The sequence below is a fragment of the Poecilia reticulata genome, chromosome 20 (assembly GCF_904066995.2).
Source record: "Poecilia reticulata chromosome 20, P_reticulata-male-v2, whole genome shotgun sequence".
In the NCBI taxonomy this organism is placed as follows: Eukaryota; Metazoa; Chordata; class Actinopteri; order Cyprinodontiformes; family Poeciliidae; genus Poecilia; species Poecilia reticulata.
In genome coordinates, this window is record NC_088849.1 from 2,362,120 (window position 1) to 2,385,264 (window position 23,145).

The 23,145-nt window shown below is 40.0% G+C and overlaps 2 protein-coding genes and 1 long non-coding RNA gene across 9 annotated transcripts in view; 2 read left to right on the top strand and 1 right to left on the bottom strand.

Annotated features, from left to right (window-relative positions):
- Window positions 1-8,332: 8,332 nt before the first annotated feature.
- lancl2 (LanC lantibiotic synthetase component C-like 2 (bacterial)) overlaps window positions 8,333-23,145 on the top strand; it is a 59,100-nt gene continuing 44,287 nt past the window's right edge. For all 4 annotated transcript variants that reach the window (XR_014085243.1, XR_014085244.1, XR_014085242.1 and 1 more), the window contains exons 1-2: window positions 8,333-8,781; window positions 10,309-10,513. Coding sequence is in view for 1 of the 4 variants with exons in the window: in XM_081601336.1 (XP_081457462.1) it covers window positions 10,349-10,513 (165 nt within the window). In the remaining 3 variants the exon portion in view is untranslated. The remainder of the gene's footprint in view (window positions 8,782-10,308; window positions 10,514-23,145) is intronic.
- LOC145549323 (uncharacterized) lies at window positions 11,269-15,630 on the top strand. 2 transcript variants are annotated; one of them, XR_014085247.1, is made up of 6 exons: window positions 11,269-11,903; window positions 12,568-12,701; window positions 12,835-12,982; window positions 13,691-13,939; window positions 14,805-15,069; window positions 15,193-15,630. It is a non-coding gene; the product is annotated as an uncharacterized LOC145549323 (long non-coding RNA). The 2 variants fall into 2 exon arrangements; XR_014085246.1 differs by having other exon boundaries at window positions 11,281-12,701; window positions 15,193-15,629.
- Window positions 15,946-23,028, bottom strand: LOC145549322 (uncharacterized). 3 transcript variants are annotated; one of them, XM_081601337.1, is made up of 8 exons: window positions 22,867-23,028; window positions 22,739-22,798; window positions 22,264-22,314; window positions 21,961-22,152; window positions 21,308-21,546; window positions 20,374-20,481; window positions 19,459-19,527; window positions 18,820-18,985 (listed from the first exon to the last, which is right to left on the bottom strand). In XM_081601337.1, exons 1-8 carry the CDS (start codon window positions 22,943-22,945, stop codon window positions 18,899-18,901), a joined length of 885 nt encoding a protein of 294 aa, XP_081457463.1. In that variant the 5' UTR covers window positions 22,946-23,028; the 3' UTR covers window positions 18,820-18,898. The 3 variants fall into 3 exon arrangements, 2 of the variants coding, with proteins under 2 accessions (XP_081457463.1, XP_081457464.1); XM_081601338.1 differs by lacking the exons at window positions 18,820-18,985; window positions 19,459-19,527 and adding an exon at window positions 19,553-19,805 and having other exon boundaries at window positions 22,867-23,022; XR_014085245.1 differs by lacking the exons at window positions 18,820-18,985; window positions 19,459-19,527; window positions 20,374-20,481; window positions 21,308-21,546 and adding exons at window positions 15,946-16,300; window positions 16,421-16,532 and having other exon boundaries at window positions 22,867-23,010.

Here is a 23,145-nt window from a genome sequence, read left to right on the forward strand (position 1 = left end):
AGGACTTCTCAAAAGGAACAACAGGGAGACAGCACGAGGAAACTGATAGCACGGAGAAGGTGACATCAACCAACAAGGAATAGACATTCAGTAGACAAACTATGACAAGCGATAGACAAGGACCCGACGAAGAATACAGACAACAGGGGAGACTAAATACACACGGGGCAATCACGGGAACGAGACACACCTGGGAGACAATCAACGGGGAAAGACGCAGAGACAGGACCAACAGGGAACAGAATCACACAGAAACTAGAAAATAAACACATAGAACCACGGATCATGACAGTACCCCCTCCTCAAGGGGCGACTACCAGGCGCCCAACAAAAAGAGTCCAAAAAACAAAAAACAACCCAACAGGGTGGGCGGAGGGGCGACGGCAGGAGGGCCAGAGTCCAGAAACAAAAACCAGATCCCAACAGGGTGGGCGGAGGGGCGACGGTAGGAGGGCCAGAGTCCAGAAAAACAAAAAACAAATCCAAAACGAAATAAGCACCGCAAAACCCTCCGGGGGCCGACCACGGCACAGGAGGCAGACCTCTCGTGGGAGGTCCGGCGGGCGGCGACGCAGGAGGCGGAGCTTGAGCCGGCGACTCAGGAGGCGGAGCTTGAGCCGCGGTGGGCGGCGACGCAGGAGGCGGAGCTTGAGCCGCGGTGGGCGGCGACGCAGGAGGCGGAGCTTGAGCCGCGGTGGGCGGCGACGCAGGAGGCGGAGCTTGAGCCGCGGTGGGCGGCGACGCAGGAGGCGGAGCTTGAGCCGCGGTGGGCGGCGACGCTGGAGGCGGAGCTTGAGCCGCGGTGGGCGGCGACGCTGGAGGCGGAGCTTGAGCCGCGGTGGGCGGCGACGCTGGAGGCGGAGCTTGAGCCGCGGTGGGCGGCGACGCTGGAGGCGGAGCTTGTGCCGCGGTGGGCCGGTCGGAGCGCCGGCTGCTGCAGGCGCTGGAGACTGGGGTCCGGGCGGAGCAGAGACCGTGGGCTCGGGCGGAGCAGAGGCCGTGGGCTCGGGCGGAGCAGAGGCCGTGGGCTCGGGCGGAGCAGAGGCCGGGGAACCGGCAGGACGGCCGGGCGGAGCAGAGGCCGGGAACCGGCAGGACGGCCGGGCGGAGCAGAGGCCGGGAAACCGGCAGGACGGCCGGGCGGAGCAGAGGCCGGGAAACCGGCAGGACGGCCGGGCGGAGCAGAGGCCGGGAAACCGGCAGGACGGCCGGGCGGAGTCTCGGGCGGAGCGCCGGGGAGCTGCGCACCGGCAGCGGACTCAGGGAGCTCTGGCGGAGCGCCGGCTGCTGCAGGCGCTGGGAGCTCGGGCGGAGCCGAGGCTGTGGAACCGGCAGGACGGCCGGCTGGATTCTCGGGAGGTTCACCGGGGAGCTGCTCACCGGCAGCGGACTCGGAGAGCTCAGGCGGAGCGCCGGCTGCTCCGGGCGCTGGGAGCTCTGGCGGAGCGCCATCTGCTGCGGGCGCTGGGAGCTCTGGCGGAGCGCCGGCTGCTGCGGGCGCTGGGAGCTCTGGAGCTGGGAGCTCTGGCGGAGCGCCGGCTGCTGCGGGCGCTGGGAGCTCGGGAAGGACACTAGGGAACTCGGGAAGGACACTAGGAAGCTCTGGGAGGACGCTAGGGGACTCGGGAAGGGCGCTAGGAAGCTCTGGGAGGACGCTAGGGGACTCGGGAAGGGCGCTAGGGGACTCGGGAAGGACGCTAGGGGACTCGGGAAGGACGCTAGGGGACTCTGGAGGGACGCTAGGGGACTCTGGAGGGACACTAGGGGACTCTGGAGGGACACTAGGGGACTCTGGAGGGACACTAGGGGACTCTGGAGGGACACTAGGGGACTCTGGAGGGACACTAGGGGACTCTGGAGGGACACTAGGGGACTCTGGAGGGACACTAGGGGACTCTGGAGGGACACTAGGGGACTCTGGAGGGACACTAGGGGACTCTGGAGGGACACTAGGGGACTCTGGAGGGACACTAGGGGACTCTGGAGGGACACTAGGGGACTCTGGAGGGACACTAGGGGACTCTGGAGGGACACTAGGGGACTCTGGCGGCTGCTCACCGGCAGCGGGCACGGGAAACTCCGGTGGTCGAGGGCGGCGGCGACGTCGATGCCCCGGGGCCGGGACCTCCGGCGGCTCAGAGCGATGGTATCGCCGTGGCCCGACACCTGGTGGGCAGATCGCCATACGAGTCCCCCACCAGGGACTCATCCGGTCGTCGGCAGCGGGCGCAGGAAACTCGGGGAGCTGCACGCCGGCAGTGGGTGCAGGAAGCTCGGGGAGCTGCACGCCGGCAGCGGGTGCAGGACAGGGTGACCAGGCTGTGGCGGCTGGAGACGGGTAGGCTGGGCGAAGAGACGGAGCTGGCTTGGGTCTCGCTGCCAGCACAGCCTTTACCGTCTCCAGCTCCCGTTTTACCTCCTGGTAAAAATCCTCCAAGCCCAACCCAGGAAGGAGCTGGATCCACCTGTCTAGGTGGATCACCATCCGAATGGCGGCGTTGAGGCGGGTGAACGGAGAATATGGTTTCTTACATTCCTCGTCGTATCTCCTGATCTCCCTAAACAGGGAACGACGGTCTGCTGGGTCCATGATGAAAGGTAGCGTTCCTCACCGTTAGTGGTCGTGGTCGGGTCCTTCTGTCAGGATGTGATGTGGTAGGTGAGGAGATGACGCTTAGGCCCAGGTTGTGGCGGAAAATGATGAATTTAATGATAAGGACTTCTCAAAAGGAACAACAGGGAGACAGCACGAGGAAACTGATAGCACGGAGAAGGTGACATCAACCAACAAGGAATAGACATTCAGTAGACAAACTATGACAAGCGATAGACAAGGACCCGACGAAGAATACAGACAACAGGGGAGACTAAATACACACGGGGCAATCACGGGAACGAGACACACCTGGGAGACAATCAACGGGGAAAGACGCAGAGACAGGACCAACAGGGAACAGAATCACACAGAAACTAGAAAATAAACACATAGAACCACGGATCATGACAAGTACAGAAGTGTACATCCCACATCATGGGGTGTACCATCCAAAGAAGAAGAAAATCAGAGTTGTTTTTGATTGCAATGCTACATATCAGGGGTTTCACTGAATAACCAGTTACTCCAAGGCCCAGACCTCACAAATACCTTGATAGGAGTGTTGACAAGGTTTAGAGAGGAGAAGGTTGCATTGATGGCCGACATAGAGGCAATGTTTTACCAAGTACGGGTGCCCTCAAGGGATTCTGATTTTCTGTGTTTTCTATGGTGACCTGATGGAGATTTGAACAGAGTACTGGAAGAGTACAGAATGACAGTATATATTTTTGGAGCCACGTCATCTCCCAGTTGTGCTTGTTTTGCGAAAGACAGCCGAAGACAAAGAAGGTGAGACAACAGCTGAAGCATCTAAAACAATCAAGAGAAAGTTTTACATGGATGCCTGTTTGGTAGCGGTGGCTTCAGAGGACCATGCAATAACGCTTTCACAATCTCTGAAAGCTCTACGCTTGCAGGGTGGATTTAACCTGACAAAATGGGTCAGTAACAGCAGAAAGGTTCTGTCATGTATTCCTGAAAAGGAAAGAGCTAAAGAGATGAAGGATTTAGACTTGAACAAAGACGCTCTGCCCACCGAAAGAGCTCTGGTGTACAGAGTCGGACACTTTCACATTTAAGGTGAATGTACCAAGAAAACCTATCACAAGGAGAGGAATTCTCTTAGTTGTTAACTCAGTTTATGATCCTCTGGGTTTAATTTCCCCATGTATTCTTCCTGCCAAACTGATTTTGAGGGAACTCTGTCAAATAAAATTGAGCTGGGACGAGGATATTGGAGAAGGAGATTTGCAAAGATGGATGCAGTGGGTTTCAGAACTCGAGGAGCTTTCTAGCTTCCACATAAAGAGATGTATGAAGCCAGATGATTTCTGTCCCACATTTAAAGCAGAGATACACCATTTCTCGGATGCAAGCGATATTGGTTATGGCACTGCTTCATATCTATTGCTGATCAATGAAGATGGACGGAGGAGTTGTGGGTTGCTCATGGCTAAATCCAGATTTGCCCCTCTGAAGAAAATAACAGTCCCTAGGATGGAACTGACAGCTGCAGTCATAGCAGTGAAGGTCGACAGACTGTTAAAACAGGAGCTGGAGACCCCTTGGAGAGTCTGTCTTTTGGACAGACAGCCTGACTGTACTTAGGTACAAACAGAATGATGCCTCACATTTCAAGACTTTTGTGGCCAACCGGGTTGCCTTCATAAGGGAAGCTACTTCGTCATCTCAATGGAGATATGTGAATAGTTCACTTAATCCAGCAGATATGGCTTCACGTGGTCCAAAATTTACCACTCTCATCCAGAACCACAACTGGATTTGTGGTCCACATTTTCTTTATGAAGAGGAGCCTAAGTGGCCTACCAGACCTGACATACCAAGCACCATGCATGAGGACAGTGAGATCAAAAAGACAGTGCTAGTCAGCCTCTTGACCATGACTGAAATTACACCCATGAAAAAACTGGTGGAATACTACTCTGACTGGCACAAACTGAAAAAGGCTGTTGCATTGATGCTACGCATGAAAGATCTGCTTCATTACCTTGTTGAGAAGAGAAAAGAATGTAAAGAGGTTGTTGCCCTGAAAGAGACAGAATCATTAAAGCAAGACCAGAAAGTGCATGAAGAAATGATAAGACTGAGAAAGTCAGTGAAAGGAAAACCTTTGTCTGTGCAGGACTTGGAAGATGCCAAAGTTGAGCTAATACGTCAAAGTCAAAGAGAGATGTTTTCAGAGGAGCTGTTTGCACTCTTAAGTAATGATTTAGAAATAAAGAGGTCACATCCACTTTCCAAATTAGATCCTTTTCTTCCCAATGGCATTATCAAAGTTTTAGGTCGATTGAACAAATCAGCCATGACAGAGAAGGCAAGATACCCAACTGTGTTGCACAAAGAACATCACATTGTTAAGCTGATTCTGCAACAGGTTCATCAACAGAATGGTCACTGCAGAAGGAACAAGCTGGTAGCAAAGGTCAGACAGCAATACTGTATACCAGGTCTGAACAGAGCTGCTCGCACAATAATATAAAAATGCATCACATGCAGGAAAATACATGCAAGACCTGCAGTCCAAAAAATGGCAGACTTATTGGAGGAACGTGTACTCCCAGGCAAACCTCCATTCACACACGTGGGAGTGGACTATTTTAGACCTTTTGGCGTAAAGAGGGGACGCAGCATAGTGAAGCACTATGGCGTACTGTTTACATGCTTTGCACTGAGAGCAGTCCAAATAAAGGTTGCTCACTCTTTGGATACCTCATCGTGTATAAATACCATCAGAAGGTTTATATGTAGAAGAGGTCAAGTGTCTACCCTGCACTCAGATAATGGCACTAATTTCATTGGTGCTGAAAAAGAGCTTAGAGAAGCCATAGCTGAGCTTGATCATTCTAAAATAAGAGGGTATCTGATGTCAAAAAGTATTGCATGGACCTTTAACACACCAACTGCCTCCCATCAAGGTGGAATAAGGGAAAGACAGATTCGTACCATCAGGAAGGTGTTGAACTCTGTGTTGAGGCAACAAACATTAGATGATGGCCTTCACACATTATTATGTGAAGTGGAAGCAGTCATAAATGATTGTCCTTTGACTGCTGCATCAGATGATCCAAATGACTTGGAGGTTTTGACCCCAAACCATCTTGTTATTAAAGAAACAGCCAATCCTTCCTCCAGGCTTATTTGACAGTGATGATATATACTCACGTCAAAGATGGAGACAAACACAATACATGGCTGATTTGTTTTGGTCAAGATGGACGAAGGAATATCTTCCATTGCTACAAGAGCAGCAGAAATGGCAGACTCAAAGGAGAAATTTTGTCACTGGAGATCTTGTACTCATTGTTGACAATTCAGCACTAAGGAATGCTTGGTTGACTGGAAGAATCCAAAAGACCTTCCCGGACTCCAAAGGAATGGTGCGACGAGTTAAATTCAAAAATGGTTTGAAGGTTTGTTAAATAGACCTATAAGTAAACTCTGTTTGTTACAGGAGGCGGAATGAGTCAGGGAAAGACTATTAGTTGACTCACAGGCAAAACCTTGGTAGATTTTGTTAGGTTGATAACTATATGGCTCTTTTTGAGGTGTAATTGTTATTCATCCTGCCTATACAATTAGGGGCCGGAATGTTAGAGCCATAAATAGGAAATATTTAAAGATGGTTTGTTTGTATTTTATAAAATTTAGTTAGGATGATTGATATTTGTTTAGGTATTTTTATTGTGAAATTTAGTTTTATTTTGAAAGGCTTACTTCCTGTCGGGCTGTATATTGCCTTAAACAAAAAACATTTTCGGATTGCTTAGACACGGTTGGATTACCTAGACAAGGAGCAAAACAGTTTTTGACCGTGTAGACTGTGTATTTTTGGAAAGAAAGAAAAAGTTCTTTCTTTCCAAAAATACACAGTCTACACGGTCATGGAAAGAAAAAGTTCTTTCTTTCCAAAAATACAGTCTACACGGTCAAAAACAGTCCTTTGACTGATTTATTGTCAATTTTGTATTTTTTATAGATAAAGAGTTTTTTTGTTAAATTCACGGTTCGCACGCGTCCTTTACTTCCAGTGTCTAGGGAATGACGCAGATATTGGATCTGTTGCCATAACAGAAAAAATAAAATGGAATTACAGTACAAATTGGTGTCAGTATTTATTTGTCAGATTCTATTGTTCACATATAACATTTCAAAAATATGAAATATGAATATATATGTTGCACATTCATAAAATATACCTTAAATGTAAAAGCAATAATACATTCAAGTAATTAAAAATATTGATAAATGTAATATGGGTATGACAGGCAATCTGATGATATTGACATGTGAAAAAAATTATATGGTGCACATGTGAGAATTATGAGATCACAAGATGTAAGGAACATTCAACACATGAGCAAAATACTTGACCATATGTGGAAATGAGACCCATATGTGAAAAATCACAACCACATCTGGGAGATGGGAATTACATGTGAAAACGTGATTTTCATGGGATTTTTTTCTTGTGGATTATGTGAACCACGTGGAAAATCACAACCACTTGTGGGAAATGGGAATTACATGTGATTAAGTGATTTTCATAGGAATTTTTTGTAAGGGCATGAACAAAATACTTGACCTCAGGTGGAAAATGTGACCCACATGTGGGAAATGGGAATAACATGTGAAAACGTGATTTTCATGTGATTTTTTTCGTAGATTATGTGAACCACGTGGAAAATGGGAACCACATGTGATTTTTGTGGGATTTTTTTGTAAGGGAGAGAAACAAGGATATTTATCAAAAATACTTTCAGTAGATTTGAGAAAAGTACAAATATTATGGACCCTGTTTATGTTTAGAACATGAAATCAGAAAAGCACAAGTTAATATGGAGTGTGGTGGCTCTTTTCTGACAAAGAAAGCGTACAATATGATTCGGGAGCAAGGTTTCTTAATAAAATGAAAAAAAGATTGGAATTAGTTGTCAATCAGTACAAGTAGGACAACGTTTTTCAGGCAATTGTTTTTGTTGTAAATGGTTTTCCTCAGGGAACTCTAGTGAGTCCGTTTTGTTTTCCATTGTGATTACAAAACGGACTGGTGCGGGTTCTGTCCGGCTGTTTGAAAGTGTAGGGAATGGAATGGGTTTTTCTTTATTTTCTGATGATGGACAACGTTCCAGCCAAAGTCCAGACAGAAAACTATATGGGAACGTTTTCTAAGGTTTGAAAATATTGTTATACCACTGCTCTCCAGACAAACAGACCTGCAGATGATATTGAAGCAAACGGTTGCTCTGCAAACCATTGACACTTCACGCCCACTACTTCATACTGGTCTATCTCATGAAATATCAATGACGCACAATATCTTTAGGCTGTTTGTGAAAAACATAGAAAAATTGAAAGGCAATGAACACTTTTGCAAGACATTATAGACACACTGTAAAGACAAATGGGCCAATTCCTTCCAAACAACAAAAAATCCTAATATCTCTAGTCATTGCTCAGTTAGTAAAATGCTGAGTGGAAGATTTGTTTTACTCTTGCATTTTATGTGTTAGACTTATATAATGTGATCTTTAGGGTTTATGTTTTTTTGTTCTAAGATCAAATGAGTTTTGTTTGTTGTTTCCTTGGTAATACATTTAAATTTCAATATGCCTTCAGGGAATTGAAGTAGATAGTTGATGGACGATTGATGCAAGAAGAGAAAGCCGTAGAGGAAGGACAGCAGGACTGAGCCTGGGGAGTGGGTGGGGGGTTGTGAATTTGTTCTCTGTATTACCTAATCCAGCTAACACAGCATCACACACTTTCACCATCTGTCACCATTCACATCGGGAGTCAGCTGCAGGGAAGGACGGCTACTGGTGCGGGTTCTGTCCGACTGGTCTGGTCAGGAGGCTGGGTGCCTTCTGCAGCCTTGGCACTGCGCCTGTCTGGGTGCAGGTGGGACGCAGAGATCTGATTTTACTGAGCAGATCGCTGCCTGATCGTACTGTGCGTTGAATAAGGAGCAGAAAAGATGCGGAGGAGGGAGCGACTCAGTGATGCGGTGACACATGGCTGCCTGGACCCTCTGACTGCGGTCCCCACGCTTCTTCACTCCAGCGGAACAAGAAAAGGCTGAGTGAGGCTGCCCGGAGGCTGACGGATCAGGACAGACTGTGACTGGAGCTGTAAGGAGCGAAAACCGAGCCGGTCGCATCACCTCGGTAAGCTCTGCTCCAGCTCAATTTGTTTCTACCTGCAGTACTGCATGTTTACAGCCAATAGCTGCCAGCGATCACACTGTAGCACTGTTCAGTGAGCAGCCTCACAGTCTGTCATTGTTCTGAATTTGCTTTCACGTGTAAACAAAAGGAAAATTAATCCATCTTTGTTTTTAATTTGAAATTCAATAGATTTCAAGTTGGCGAAACCTTGTTGAGAGCATAAATATGTCAAAGGGGACTTTCACTGATTTATTTGGGTTTGTACAGAGAGAACTGAAGTGCAAATCAACTCATTTATTTGATTATTTATATTGTACATTTATACAAGTACCATTAGAACTTTCTCTAAACTTATTTTTCTTGTAATCACCAATAATAGGCCACATTTTCTGTTTATCTATAAAACCTTTAAACTACAAAACATTTAACCACAAATTATGATCGCAAATTGTCATGTATCTATAAAGAAAATACATCAACTACACAAGACAATACAGTAAAAATTAAAAGTAAATAAATTCACCCTTTCTATTGCACAACTAAGGTTTTGTAAATCAGTAGAATGTGTATTTAAAGCAATTTACTCCATGTTAGACTAGTTAAAGTCTTTATGCCTATTTAATGCTAAAGTGTTTCTAAAGCTATAGCATTTTTATTAATTCAATTCCAGAAAATACAAAGAATTCAGGCTATTTTCGGCCTATAAAGAAAAGAACAACAGCATGAGGGGTGCGGTGCCTGTCCCCAGCAGCTCTGGGTGAGAGATAAATGTCTGTTAACTGTTTTGGCTGCAAAAAGATCATCCAACTAATGAAGCACCTAAGAACAGCTTGCTATTTATGTCGCATCATGAAAAGCAAACTGGCTAAAGTGATGAAATTCTGAGCAAAAATTAAAATTAATACACTTAGCACTTCTTTTTGGGGGCTAAATTTATGGATAAAAATTTAAATAACAATTTCAAAGGTTATTAAAACCAGAATCATAACATTTAAATATGGTGATGGTTAGCAATATTTAACTATATTTATTTTATTACTTTAACAATATTTAATTGTAAAGTGAAGTAAGTCTGTGCTCACATCACAGACTTGCTCTTCTTGTTTGTCTGTGAAGTTACATTTGACATTTTTGTTAAAAATATGTATGAGTATTTTTGATGCAATGTGATTGAAACTGTTGGTCAGCTCACAAAAAACAATATGGAACTTTGGAAGAAAAGTTCCATATTCAGTTTATTGCAATGGTGATAAAAGTGTTAAAAGGAACCAGAAGTATAATGTGTACATTCACTTTTTACTGAATACTTTAGGATCTTTACAAACTCCGTATGGTTAACTATACAGTGCGGCAGCTACTGGTTAGCGGGATTGATTGCTGTTTTTTTTTTAAAAATGTTTTTCAAATAAATTAATGTAGAGTAAATTTTATTCTTTATGCGCTGCAACAGGTTCAGCTTCATATGCGCATTAAAGCACAATAAAGACTCCAAACCTCTGGGAATAAAATGTGTCTACCACCCAACAGAGTTGCAGAGGATTAGTGTCACCGCCGAGCCGCCGTAGTGATGGGAGAAAATATGTCCAAGCGGCTGAAGTTGGTATCAACTACAGAAGCAGAGATGGAAGAACGTTCTTTTCCTAACCAGTATCCTGACTGGGAGCAGGGACTCGCTGTCTCAAACGCTGGAGCTGAGCTGGACTCTGACGAGCTGCTGGACGCTGAAGGAAAGGTGGGAAGATAAAGGCTTTTATGTTATTTTTTTTTTATCTAGCGGTAGCTGCAGTTAGCTTAGCTTCGGCTATGATAACCTGTTCTGTTTGGTTAGTAACCAGTGGTTACCTTCTTAAAAACGGTTGCTTAGTACAACATGCTGTCAACTGATAGGCAACATTGCTGTCATTGTTTGCTTTTTAAATAATTCTTTAATCACTATTCCACTTCCAGCCTTGCATTCCATTATGAATTTCATTAAACCGTTAATGTACAACAATATTTTTTTCTATTGTAACAGGTTATCCATAAATATATTGGTAAAACGAAGTCTATGACATTTTGTAGCTCTAAACATTTTCTGATGCACAATTACATGTTGAAGACGTTGAGATACAAAAAACGAAAAAAAAGTTACGTTTTTGAGTGATATCGTCGATGAACATTTATCATGGAAATCTTACGTAAGTCATAGGAAAGTTCAAAATGCTATCCTAAATAAGAATGAGGTAAAGGGATTACTAAACAAAATATTTTTTAATAATGCACTGTTGGAATGCCTGTATGTATGGAGGACCAAAACTGACATAATAATAAATAAAAGAATAAATATATATACTATATATTTTCTTTTTTATTTCTCCATACACATGACTTTCCATCAAGAAAAATAGAAATTTTTTATTTATTATTTCCTCACCGTATTTATTTCTGTATTTATTTCTTGATGTATTTATTTATTATTTCCTCGCTGTATTATTATTCACTCCTCCGTATTATTATTCACTCCTCCATATTATTATTCACTCCTCCGTATTATTATTCACTCCTCCGTATTATTATTCACTCGTCCGTATTATTATTCCCTCGTCGGTATACGGACGAGGGAATGTAAATATGTAAATGAGGAGGCCTGCTTTCTATGTCCTGCTCTTCTATTGGGTCAATCAACCGGAAACAGAACGATCAGTCTGCAGATCCATTGTCCATGCCTGCGCTGTGCTTCTCTTAGCAGAGCAACCTTTTTTAGAGGAATTTTAAAAAATCTAAGAAATGTATCGTAGGATTGCTGAGGATTGAAGGCACCTTGCCAATTTAGCTGAAAGTAGCACAGTCAGTGATGACTATTTGCTTTTTCGTGTCAATGTTTTTATGGAGTTGCTGGTCCAGGTAGCTGCAGACACGGATAATGATGCTAACTCATTAGTTGTCCAGATGTTGGAGGAAGTGGCTTGCCGTTTGCATCAATCTGTGTACCACACAAGAACAGTTGGAAGACCTGGATATTTGCTGCCTGCTGAGGTATTGGAATCATTTCTTCTTGCTGGTGTATCCGTCATGGATATTGGCAGACTTTTTGGGGTCAGTGAAAGAACAGTTCACAGGCGAATGGCAGAGTACGGTGTAAGGTAAGCATGTGTGATATTTCTTTTGCTTTTTGAAACTTATTTGTATTTAATATTAGTATTATAATTCCAGTTGTTACAGAACATCTGTTTCAGTTGCGTGTGGTTATGTTTCATGGCTGTTGAGGTACTGACTTAATCTAAATCATAAGATCCCATTCATGTTAGTGTTTAGCTATGGAAAAACAGGGTGCAAAAATCATTATAAATAATGTTATCATTATATTATTATTTCATGATGACAGCTGACGCTCTGCCTCCCCTGACCGCATGTTTCTGATCTGTTGTGTTCAAATGTCCAAATATCAAATTTTACTAATAAAACATGTCATCTTGAGCCTTTAATTCACTGAAGAAGTTCAGAATTGTGAGATATTCATATTCATTAATGATTTGCTCGTTCTCTGTTCTAACCCTGCTTCTGACCTCTTGACCTCTGGAGATAGTTTACCTCACCCATCATCACCCAACTAGGATAATGATAAGTGTTGATGGATTGATTGATTAATAGTAATATATTTAGTTGTAGATGGCATCAGAAAAGTATTTACAAATTTTTTGCTGTCCACCATTAATATTCTTCCACATAACTATTATGGTAATTCTTCCTGCAATTCATTCTGTGTGTGTAACTTCACTTTGTGTTGCTTTTTATTTTCTCTTTTAGAGTATCTCAATTATACAGCAACATAGAAGATGATGAGCTCGATGGAGTTGTGCGGGACATTCTAAGTTATCACCCTAATATAGGATACAAGATGTTATTGGGCTACTTGAATGCCCGAGGTATTCATATCCAAAGTAAGTCAACAGATGAGCCTGTGGCTGCTTATACAAACAATAATTGCAGTTTTATATATCATTCGATTGATGATAAATGTTCATCACCTCCAAATAAAAAATGCTTTAATTATGGTTTACTTAAATTTTCAAGGAAGAAGAGTGCAAGAAGCAATGCACCGAGTTGACCAGCAAGGAATATTGACGCGCACTTTCCAGCTTCGCACTGTTCGTCGTAGAAGATACTCTGTGCCAGCTCCAAACAGCTTGTGGCACATAGATGGAAACCTTAAACTTATACGGTCAGAATTATTTGTTTGATAGAATAATATCAACAATTCCTGATACGTTATGGACACAGAGAAATGACAAGACCAGATAAATGCTTAACTATATAGTTAGTGACCTGCAGATACTGATCAAACATGTTAAATCTTCCTAAATTAAGCATACAAATTTTCCTTTTTAAATGACCATCTATTTTGAAATGGTTTTGATAATTTTATTAAGGGATTATGAAAAGAATAGGCCTATTAAGAAAAAAAAAACAATTTGATTGATGTTTGTAAAACTTCTATAGCTGCTTCATTACATTTACATAATGAAAAGCATTAAAGTAAAAATTGATTCCTATAAATTTATTTGCCTGCTCATGATTACTTATTAATGTAATTTTTTAAAAGGAGGAATTAAGTTTACATTAAAAATACATGTACTTTTTAAAAATAGGGAATAAGGACTTCAAGTGCTGATGATTATACAGATTACTTTTATTAATGCCATTTTTCAAAGTGAGACAAAAAAAAGGATAACTTTTTTCTCAGCTTTTCCTAATTGAGAAATTAACCCTTAATGGAACTACTATTTGATTTAACGTAAACATGGACTTAGCTTAATAATTGCACTGCAGTTATGATTTTATTTCTATGTAAATTTTAATCATGCATCCAACAATAAAAATAAAGTTTCTTCTACCAGTGCTAATCAAAAAAAATGTTTTCTCTATATAGATGGCGAGTCGTTGTTCACGGGGGCATTGACGGCTTTAGCCGCCTCATTGTTTACCTGACTGCTGCTACAAACAACCGTGCCACAACAGTTCTTGACAACTTTCTTGAAGCTGTGAACACATATGGAGTGCCATCTCGTGTTCGTTCAGACAAAGGAGGAGAGAACGTACTAGTGGCACACTTCATGGTTTCAACCAGAGGACATAACAGAAATTCTCACATAACAGGAAGAAGCACACATAACCAGAGGTATTAAAATTAAATTCTATATTTATTATCCATTATCCTTTTTTTTCATATTGACTACTTACATGGAAATTGCTACCTTTTTAAAAATAGCATTAAAAATAACCAAATTACCGAGGTTAGTATAAAGATATGGAACTCAAAATCATGAACTCAATGTCTACAGAGCAATAACTGGATACCAGGGTGGCGTTGTGAAGCCAGCTGTTTATGTAAATCCAAACACAACCTATACTGGATTTACCTGTAAGAGCATGACTCCTGTCATGCAATAAAAGTTGTTAGCCCCTCCAAGCCTTATGGCATTATCAGGAAAAAAATAGTTTATCCATGTCTTGCAGAAAAAGAGAAAGCAGCATTTCTTGTTTCCCTTTTGGTGGTTACATTAAGATTCATGTAATCCATGAAGCTTAATGGACTACATGAAAGCAATGATACATTGCTTTCAAGCTATCATTTGGAAAGGGTAGCTTTAGCTGATGTGCAAGTCCATGACACCCTAGCTTTTGTTTTCTCTCACGTCTTCTCCGCTGTCTTTGTCTCCATGGTCATGGGCTGCTGGAAGACTAAACTGCTCTAACTCATCTAACTTGCGTAGCAGTCCAAGGCTTTGTACAGTTGTCTGTGTCTTCAAATTTTTGTAGTACACATGACTGAATTTGCTGAAAATTATTGACGCTCAGACTGTTATTAAAGATTTTTAAATAACCATTCAATTTGTTTTCTAATGACTAAATACATTTACAGGACATGAATAACATTGAGTGACATAATGTAAATAGAATTTAAAGTTGTTGGTCTTTAAATAAGTGTATTATGAGATCCTTGTTTTTCTCACCTTTCTCATTAAAATGTCTTTTCAATCCAGGATTGAGAGGTTGTGAAGAGATGTATTTGGGGCAGTGTTGGATCTGTTTTATACAACTTTCTGCTACCTGGAGACCGAGGGCCTATTGCAAACAGACAACGAGGTGCACTTATACGCATTACACTGGACCTTTCTACCTCAAATCAACAGACATCTGAGATTTTTCATGGACGGCTGGAACAACCACCGACTACGTACAGAACGGAACCAGTCACCACTACTGTTGTGGTCTCAAAACCAACGTGAAGATGGCGACCCCACACAGGTTTGTGTAATGTGTTCCATTTCACAAAGTTTAATTATAAATTAACTTGTGTGTTTTAAAAAAAAACTCCAGTGTGTCTAATTTGGATTTTATTTATATCACGATTTCTTAAATCTTTGACAGGTTGACAACCAGTATGGTATTGATGGGGAGAGGCAATATGGTCACCATCATGATGGCGTGACTGTGCCAGAGGTAGAGCTTCCAAGGCCTTTGACTCAGGTGGAAATTGAAAGACTACCAGATCCAACGACCTTGTTTTCTAATGTGATAAATGTTTATCAACAGACAGTTGATATTCTCACTGAAATATTTGGAAATATGTAAATAGAGGCTACAAAAGAAACGTCCTTGAAAATGTGATGCAACTTTGTTTCCTTATTAGATAAAAATATTTTCTTTGAGTGTGTAATTTATTATCATAATGTATGTTGCTCCTTTTCAGACGAAAAGTTAATAAAATTAACTCGATTATAACAGAAACAACTTGCTATTTATTTATAACCATCACATAATCTTACACAGTGGTCCAGTTACATTTTGTAATTGAAAAGACAATAAACTTGATGTGAATTATTTGTAAATTAACAATATTCAGTGTTTAAATGTGCTACTTACATGTTTCTGTAATAAAACACCTTTAATATGACTTTTCATTATAAATCAATATATATCAGATTTTAGCTTGTAGGTTTAATTAATTTAAAGCTAAGAAATAAAGTATTACTATGGTTTTATATTTTGAAAGTTTTTGTGTGATACTACAAATGACTAGGTTAACTTAGTAAACAATTGATAGCATCAAGAACAAGCTCTTCAATAAGTTGTACAATAACATGAAGCAGCTATATTTTAAACAATAATGCAACGTTTTGTCAAACTCGAGTAATTAGCAAGTGCACTACACATTACTTCAGAACCATTACAGAAAATTAGAAAGTTGTAACTTTGACAAGAAATGTCATGGGGCATGTCTAAGTGCGTAAACTTGTAACGCGTTGCAATAGCCTGGTTCAAATTAGTCTGAAACCTGAATAGCTTGATGAAATGCTGGCCATAAGGTTTTGGTGGAAGTCTGCATAGGTTTTGTCATTTTTTGACAATTTCAACATCAGAAAGCAAGTAGATGACTGCGGGAGATTGCAGTCAACAACTTGAATCTCCAGATTGGAGCTGACCAGACCCCAGCCCGTCCAAAAAGTTAGTAGATTCCTTAGGATGTCCGACGTCCCTTTACGGCACACAAATACAAAAATTATGTTAAGATTAAAATTTAATTAATACATCTGTGAAAAAACTCTTCTCAATTAAGTTTTGAAAAAACCCAATGTATTTTTAAATAATTTCTTACCACTTTCGATGAATCTGCGGAGGAAACTCATAATCAGACAGTGATCTTCCAAAGAGACTATGTCCTCATCGATCTCTTCGTCATTAGGCCAGTTGATGTTATCAAGTTACATCTGCACAAAGAAATGAAATGCAAAAACATTCATCTACATATAGGTTATTGAAGATTTGAAAAAGATGCGTATAAAGGTAGGCCTAAGAATGTGTAAAGTCTTTTGTTTAGTGTTTTAATGTGCAGAAGAGACATATGAAATACAAGTGTAAACAGTGTCATGCATTTGTATGTACTGTTGAGTAACATGTCTCAAGTGCATATAACTTCACGTGTACAAACACTGTATGTAGGCCCCATCCCCAAAATATATTCTTAATGGTTTTTAGTTTAATATGAAAAAAAAAACTTTGCATGCATTGTGTAATTGTAAGCTGTGCAATGTGAACTTACCTGTGGAGTTATTTCGGCCTCTCTGGCCCTTGGAAAAAGTAAAGGCAAAGCATCAGGCCTTGAACTGAAAAATTCTAAAACGCCTGTGTCTTTGAGTCCTCTTCGAATTTGTTTGACTTGTTTTTCTGTTCTTTCCAAAACCTACAAAACATAAGAAAAACATTGTGATACACTGTAAGACATTTGAAAATAAAAAAATAAAACATAGACGACAGTTAGTTCAATGGTCATTGCAATGTTAAAGAGAAAATTGGTACATTGTTATGCTCTGTGTTGTACTTAAGAGGTTGTCCTGGAAGCTTAGAAATATAATTTAAAAATTTTGTATGGAATTAATGACATGCTCTTTATTGCTTTTAAAGGATTTATCATCATGACACTTTTTTAGGTTATTTTTTAAATTTATGATTAGAGTATTCAAAATTAAAAAAAGAAAAGAAAAGAAAACGTTTATCACAATCTGTAATACAAAGAGACATATTTGTCTTTAATATTACATACCTTCTGTCTTTATAGAAATTGTCTTTACTTTCAACACTTATACATTGTGCAAGGTAAGACTATAATGACTGCAGTGACAACAACATTGGGACACTTTTACCTCAATGTATGGCCTTTCATAAGACATTTTTTCTGCATGCATTTTAACTTAGAGCATGTAGAAGGATTTTCTCCTTGAGCCAAAATCTATTTTTGGATGTAACGCCCGGAAGATCACATGGCAGCGTCAAAGCGAGGACCTTAGACTTCTCCTCTTCACTCAATTCCTTTGTTCCTTGTAACTACATATGTAATTTTGAAGAAATAAAACAGTTTGACATCAATTGATAGATATGCACAGCAACATATAAATCTCTAAGTATATATGAAGGGCATCCAAAATTGCGCAAAAAGAAAATAAATACATTAATCTAACCATTGATACGACTTCCCGTACGTCTTGGTCAGCACAATCTGACTCTGTTAAAGTGGCGGTTTCTGGGTCCCCTCCAAGCAGCACGTGCATAATGGCAGGGCTGAGACCAACCAGACGAGGTCCACCATTCAGGAAGCTGTGGCCAATCATTCTACCTGCCACCACAAAAAAGTCGCTTTCTGTAAGCAACCTTGATGTGGAGGGAGTTAAAATGCTCCTGCTCACCCTCGAACAACAATGTTGTCACATCTGTTAAGATATTATGTAGATATTTAAATAAACAGATTTTTACTGAACTACCTCCATAGCATAGCTGCCAGGACAAGACAATGAACAAAACAACCGTACCATTTTCTTCAGCCAGCAGGAATCCATTTTGGATATGATACATTGCTATGGAAAGTATATGTCGATTGACACCATCCCCAATTGCGGTATCACCTAAGAAAGAGGTAGAAAGAAGATAAGTTGTGTGAAAAAGATCAAAGCAACTTCTTGCAAGAGTTTGTGTCCATGCAGTTACTGGCTAATTAAATGAATAAATAAATTTATATTTTGTTTCGAAAAAATAAATTTAATTTTAATTTTGTTAATCTCCATCCAAAGACGTAATATCTAATCTAACAATATTTAATACATTTTTAGCATATCCATTACATAAATCATTTATTGAATCATATTGCATTTATATATCCAATTTCACCAGCAAGGCATTTAAAAGTGCTTTCAAGTTTAAATATAAATTGTAACCATCTTAAATAATGTGTTATTGCAATATCAACAAGCTATGGAGGACCAATTACATATAAAAGGCATTTTACCTTAGTTAAAGAACATATGCCATATGACAAATCAAACAATTACGATCCACCAGTCAGTCATACCAAATTTGTGCATATAAGCAAGTTCATATTTGACTATTATGAAAATAATTTATTGTTGAACATAAGCCAAACGTGTTTCCCAACGTGATTATAATGATAAAAATTATTTCATGCCATTTTTACCTTTGAGTTGGCAGTGCAGTGGGTTGGTCCACTGCACTCGTGGTCTTTTGTAGAATCCAATAATGGCACGGTTCCTTTCCTTCAGGCTTTCCTTTAAACTCAGAGTAAATGTCAGACTGTCTTTATCCTTGTTCGCTTTACGTACTGAGTCAATGTACAGTTCAGAAGCTTTTGCTGGGAGAGGTTCTGTAATCCAAGCTTAACAGAGACATGAACAGGACAAAAATCAGTGCTGTATTAATGTTTACGTAAAGACATGACTACAAAACCAGACTTTTACCAAAACATCTATTCTATCCTTACATTTTTTCTAATCATGCACATTCCATACTCCATGTAGCAACTGAACAACTGGGGCCTCATTAATAAAAGAAGGCGCAGTTTTCAAAATGAAACAAACTTTGTTAATGTGATGCGCTGGTCTCCTTTTATAATTATTACATGAGTGTGTGTCATTGAATATTGAAACAAAACTTTTATAACAACAAATTTCATGACATGAGCAGCAGGTTTGCGTCACAATGACAAACAAGCACGATCAATTTGAAAAAAAAGATGGAAAGCCACCGTTTTCAATAGGTGCCCAAGTGACCATGGACATAAACGGAAAATCTTAACATCTACTGAGTAATAGATTGAAGTCTGAAGTATGATACAATAATGCCAATTACCATGTCCCTGATCATTTTCAATTTCTGGAGGATTAGCCAGTTGTACACTTGTAGAAGTAGAAGGACCAGCTAAAGATAAAAAAAAGTCATAGCACAAGTTATAAGACACATTTAATACAAGTCGGCTTCTATTAATTTGCAAACTCAATGGACTGACATTAAAAATACACAAAATATTGCTGCAGTTGGTTGCAGATATCACTGTACAAACCCTGATCTGAACCTGTATTTTCCCCTATATCTATAGCATGTTGCAGTGAAGAGGTGCGACTTGTTCCCCTAATGGAAGGGATAGATTCCTCTCCTGTGTCATTTTCTGTCGTCTTTCCCTGTCAACCTGTGATATTCTGAAACAATTACAAATAATGATGTACATCATTCATGTTATTTATTATTACCCAAAAAATATATATGTATTCTAAATGAAAAATTTGAGTCACTCTAAATATGTCACATTATATTAAAATATGTGTAATAGTACTACATGTAAACATCTTCATCATTTGTGTGGTGTGTCTTCCTTCACAATGTGTTGCACCTGATAGTGTCAGATTATGTACATCGCCTATATATAATTTTATTAATAAAAATATTTTGGATACAACTCCTTATGGATTGGGAAGTCATATAATATCCATGTTATGTTAATTTAAATATTAAATTTTATTAAAAGTTAATTTTTAAAATTATGTAAATTAAACTGACAATAAACTAAGAGTAAATTTCGATTAAGCCATAACCACTTCATAGCAAAGAATAAACCTAAGAATCTGTAAAATGGTATATGAAGGCAATTCTTACATAGGTATATGTGACTCATTTGTAAATCCAGGTAATATAAATGTCTGGGAAAGCATTTTACATTTTTAAGTCCAACATTGTGTATAGCTGAGTACTTTAGATTTAGGTCAGTACCTTGAACATGACTGATTGTGTGTCCTCATCTATGAAAAAGGAAAGTCCTCTCCACAAAAAAGACATCAGTGGTCCAGAAAATTGGCCGGAATGACAATCGATTTCTTCCTACATAGAAAGCAAATACATATAAAGATTAAAAATAAGTATCTCTCAGTGGTGGAGCTTGAAACATGATAGGGGCCGGTGTTCTGTCAGATCAGCATACATTGTCAGATAGTCATACGCTTAGCTCAGACATGTATACGCAGTCATTACCATATGATTTTATTTAATCAGCAACATATAATCATGACGTAGATCATCATACACTTTGTTATGAACAACTGTATGGCATCCTGACTTAGCGGTTAAGTAGGTTAATGAGTTTTACGCGGCGTGTGTTGTAATTTACTGTAGCGGCAACCAGACCTGCTTTAAATACACGTTGAAACCACGACAACGCATGTATATTTATCTAGTTATCATATTATGTGATATTATAGACAATTTAATGACTTATTCTCATCATAACGTGTTGGTATGCTGAACTGACAACTCCACTGACGGTCGGACTTCTTAATGCGCATGCGCGGGCATGCGTACTAACTGCATGTATGCTATCCTGACAGCGTATGGCTATCTGATAGAACACCGGTCGATGGCCCCGAACCCCATGTCCGACTATGACCTAGTCGGATTGAATCATTATGATCATATGATCATAATTCAATATGATCCAATTCAATATGATCCTATATAGCCACTGGTCTATATAGATAGATAGATATAAACATGTATCACTGTTAATTTCTAAATTCACAATGCCTGTGCATTTTATTAGTACAAAAATATCAATACAACAATGTAGCGATTATTACAGTTGTACAGTTGTGAGCCAAGATTTAAAGTGCAAGTTCAGTGATCATATTTCAGAGTAGAAATATGTAGTTACCTGCTCCATGCTGATATTGGATTGAACAGGCCGGATGTATATAGTGGAGTGAAAGATCATGGTGCTCGGTGCCTTCAGGTATTCTACACTGTATCCTTCGTTAGGACAGTGTATAAGTGTAAGCTGGCGAGATCTCGTGTTACCAGATGATCTACGGAGCTCGTATCCACCACTATTCCTCAACTTTGGATAATTGTCATACAGCCAGTGAGAAAAATCTTCAGAACTTTTGAAGTTACCTGAAAAATAACATAAACAAAAGATGAAAATGAAGGAACTTGTCTATCGAAACCTTATCATTGGAGTCTTTGACATCCACTAAATGTAATAACAAATGTAATGTCTGTCTGTTTTCAATAAAAAATAAGTAGTTTAACAAAAGAAAGACATTCCATTAGTAGTACATTGCTGCACTCTACAAACAAATAAGAAACATAAATCATTACATTTTAAAAATTAAGCAAGAAATTTTGAAGGAATGTATCAAACTTGTCAAAATAAAATTGTTTGATGTATTGCAAACCAGTGTGGCCTTTTAAAGACACATAATTGGTTTGTCCTTACAAACACACTTTAATTTATGGAACTAAAACATTTTACATACATTGTTAGACAAGCAAAATAGTAAAGCAACAGTAACATAACTAACCCACCTCGGAAACATATGCGTTTTTCTCCCAGCCCAGCTCTTTGGAGACGCTCTTTGTCCTGTCGTCTTGGGACAACCGAGGAGTCTTTCCGTGCAAGACAACAGAAACTGTGTGTATACGTTGTCTGACAGACGGGATTTGTCCGTCTCTGATGCCTTAGATTTGTCCGGCTGGAAAACAGTCTAGAAACCTCAGCTGAGGGTGGAAATAATCAAGTGTTCAAAGCACCAAAGTTACATACTTAAGAAAGACAATTTTTTAAAAACCTTTTTAAAACCTTTTTTTAAAAACTATGAAATAGCTCACCATCAACCGGATGCCGTCCTGCAAAATCAACATTTCCAGGTGTTGTTGATGCTGTGAAAATAATGAGATATGTGTCAAAATATGTGAGAAAGTCTGGCATTGTAAGCAACATGAACACACACTCACAACTACGGATAATTTAGACTCTAAATACCTTCCTTTATTTTTCTGCATTTTGGCGCTCACTAAAAACATTTTGGACATCCCTGATTTAGACAGACCAATAAACCTGACAGTCGTGTTTATGGACTGTGGGAGGAAACGGGAGTATGTCAATCCACGTTTCCCCATCTGATACGGTTCCGCCTGCGTCTTCCTGCTGCTCCGCCCCGCCCATCAGTGGTGGAGAAAGTACTCAATAAATGTACTTAAGTACAATAACGAAGTAACATAACATAAGCTGACGAATTACATTAAAAATAGTAAAAAAAAAAAAAAAAAAAACACACAAGGAGGGGAACAAGAGAACACTTACTAAAATTGCGCGTTGGCCTGGCCCTGGGACTTTGTGTCGGAGGAGTAGAACCGGTGGTTGCTAATGAAATGAGAGTATGATTAACATCTTCCACAAATTTCCAAAAGTATAGTTAGCCAAACACTTACCGCGTTCCAACTCCTCCAACCTATTCGCAGCCTCCCTTAACAAGTCAGAAACTGAGCGTCCGCCATGTGACTCCGCCATACCTTAGGTACTGCTCAACTGAGGCCGAAAGCGCAAAATAGAAAGGCATGAACAATGGATCTGCAGACTGATCGTTCTGTTTCCGGTTGATTGACCCAATAGAAGAGCAGGACATAGAAAGCAGGCCTCCTCATTTACATATTTACATTCCCTCGTCTGTATACCGACGAGGGAATAATAATACGGACGAGTGAATAATA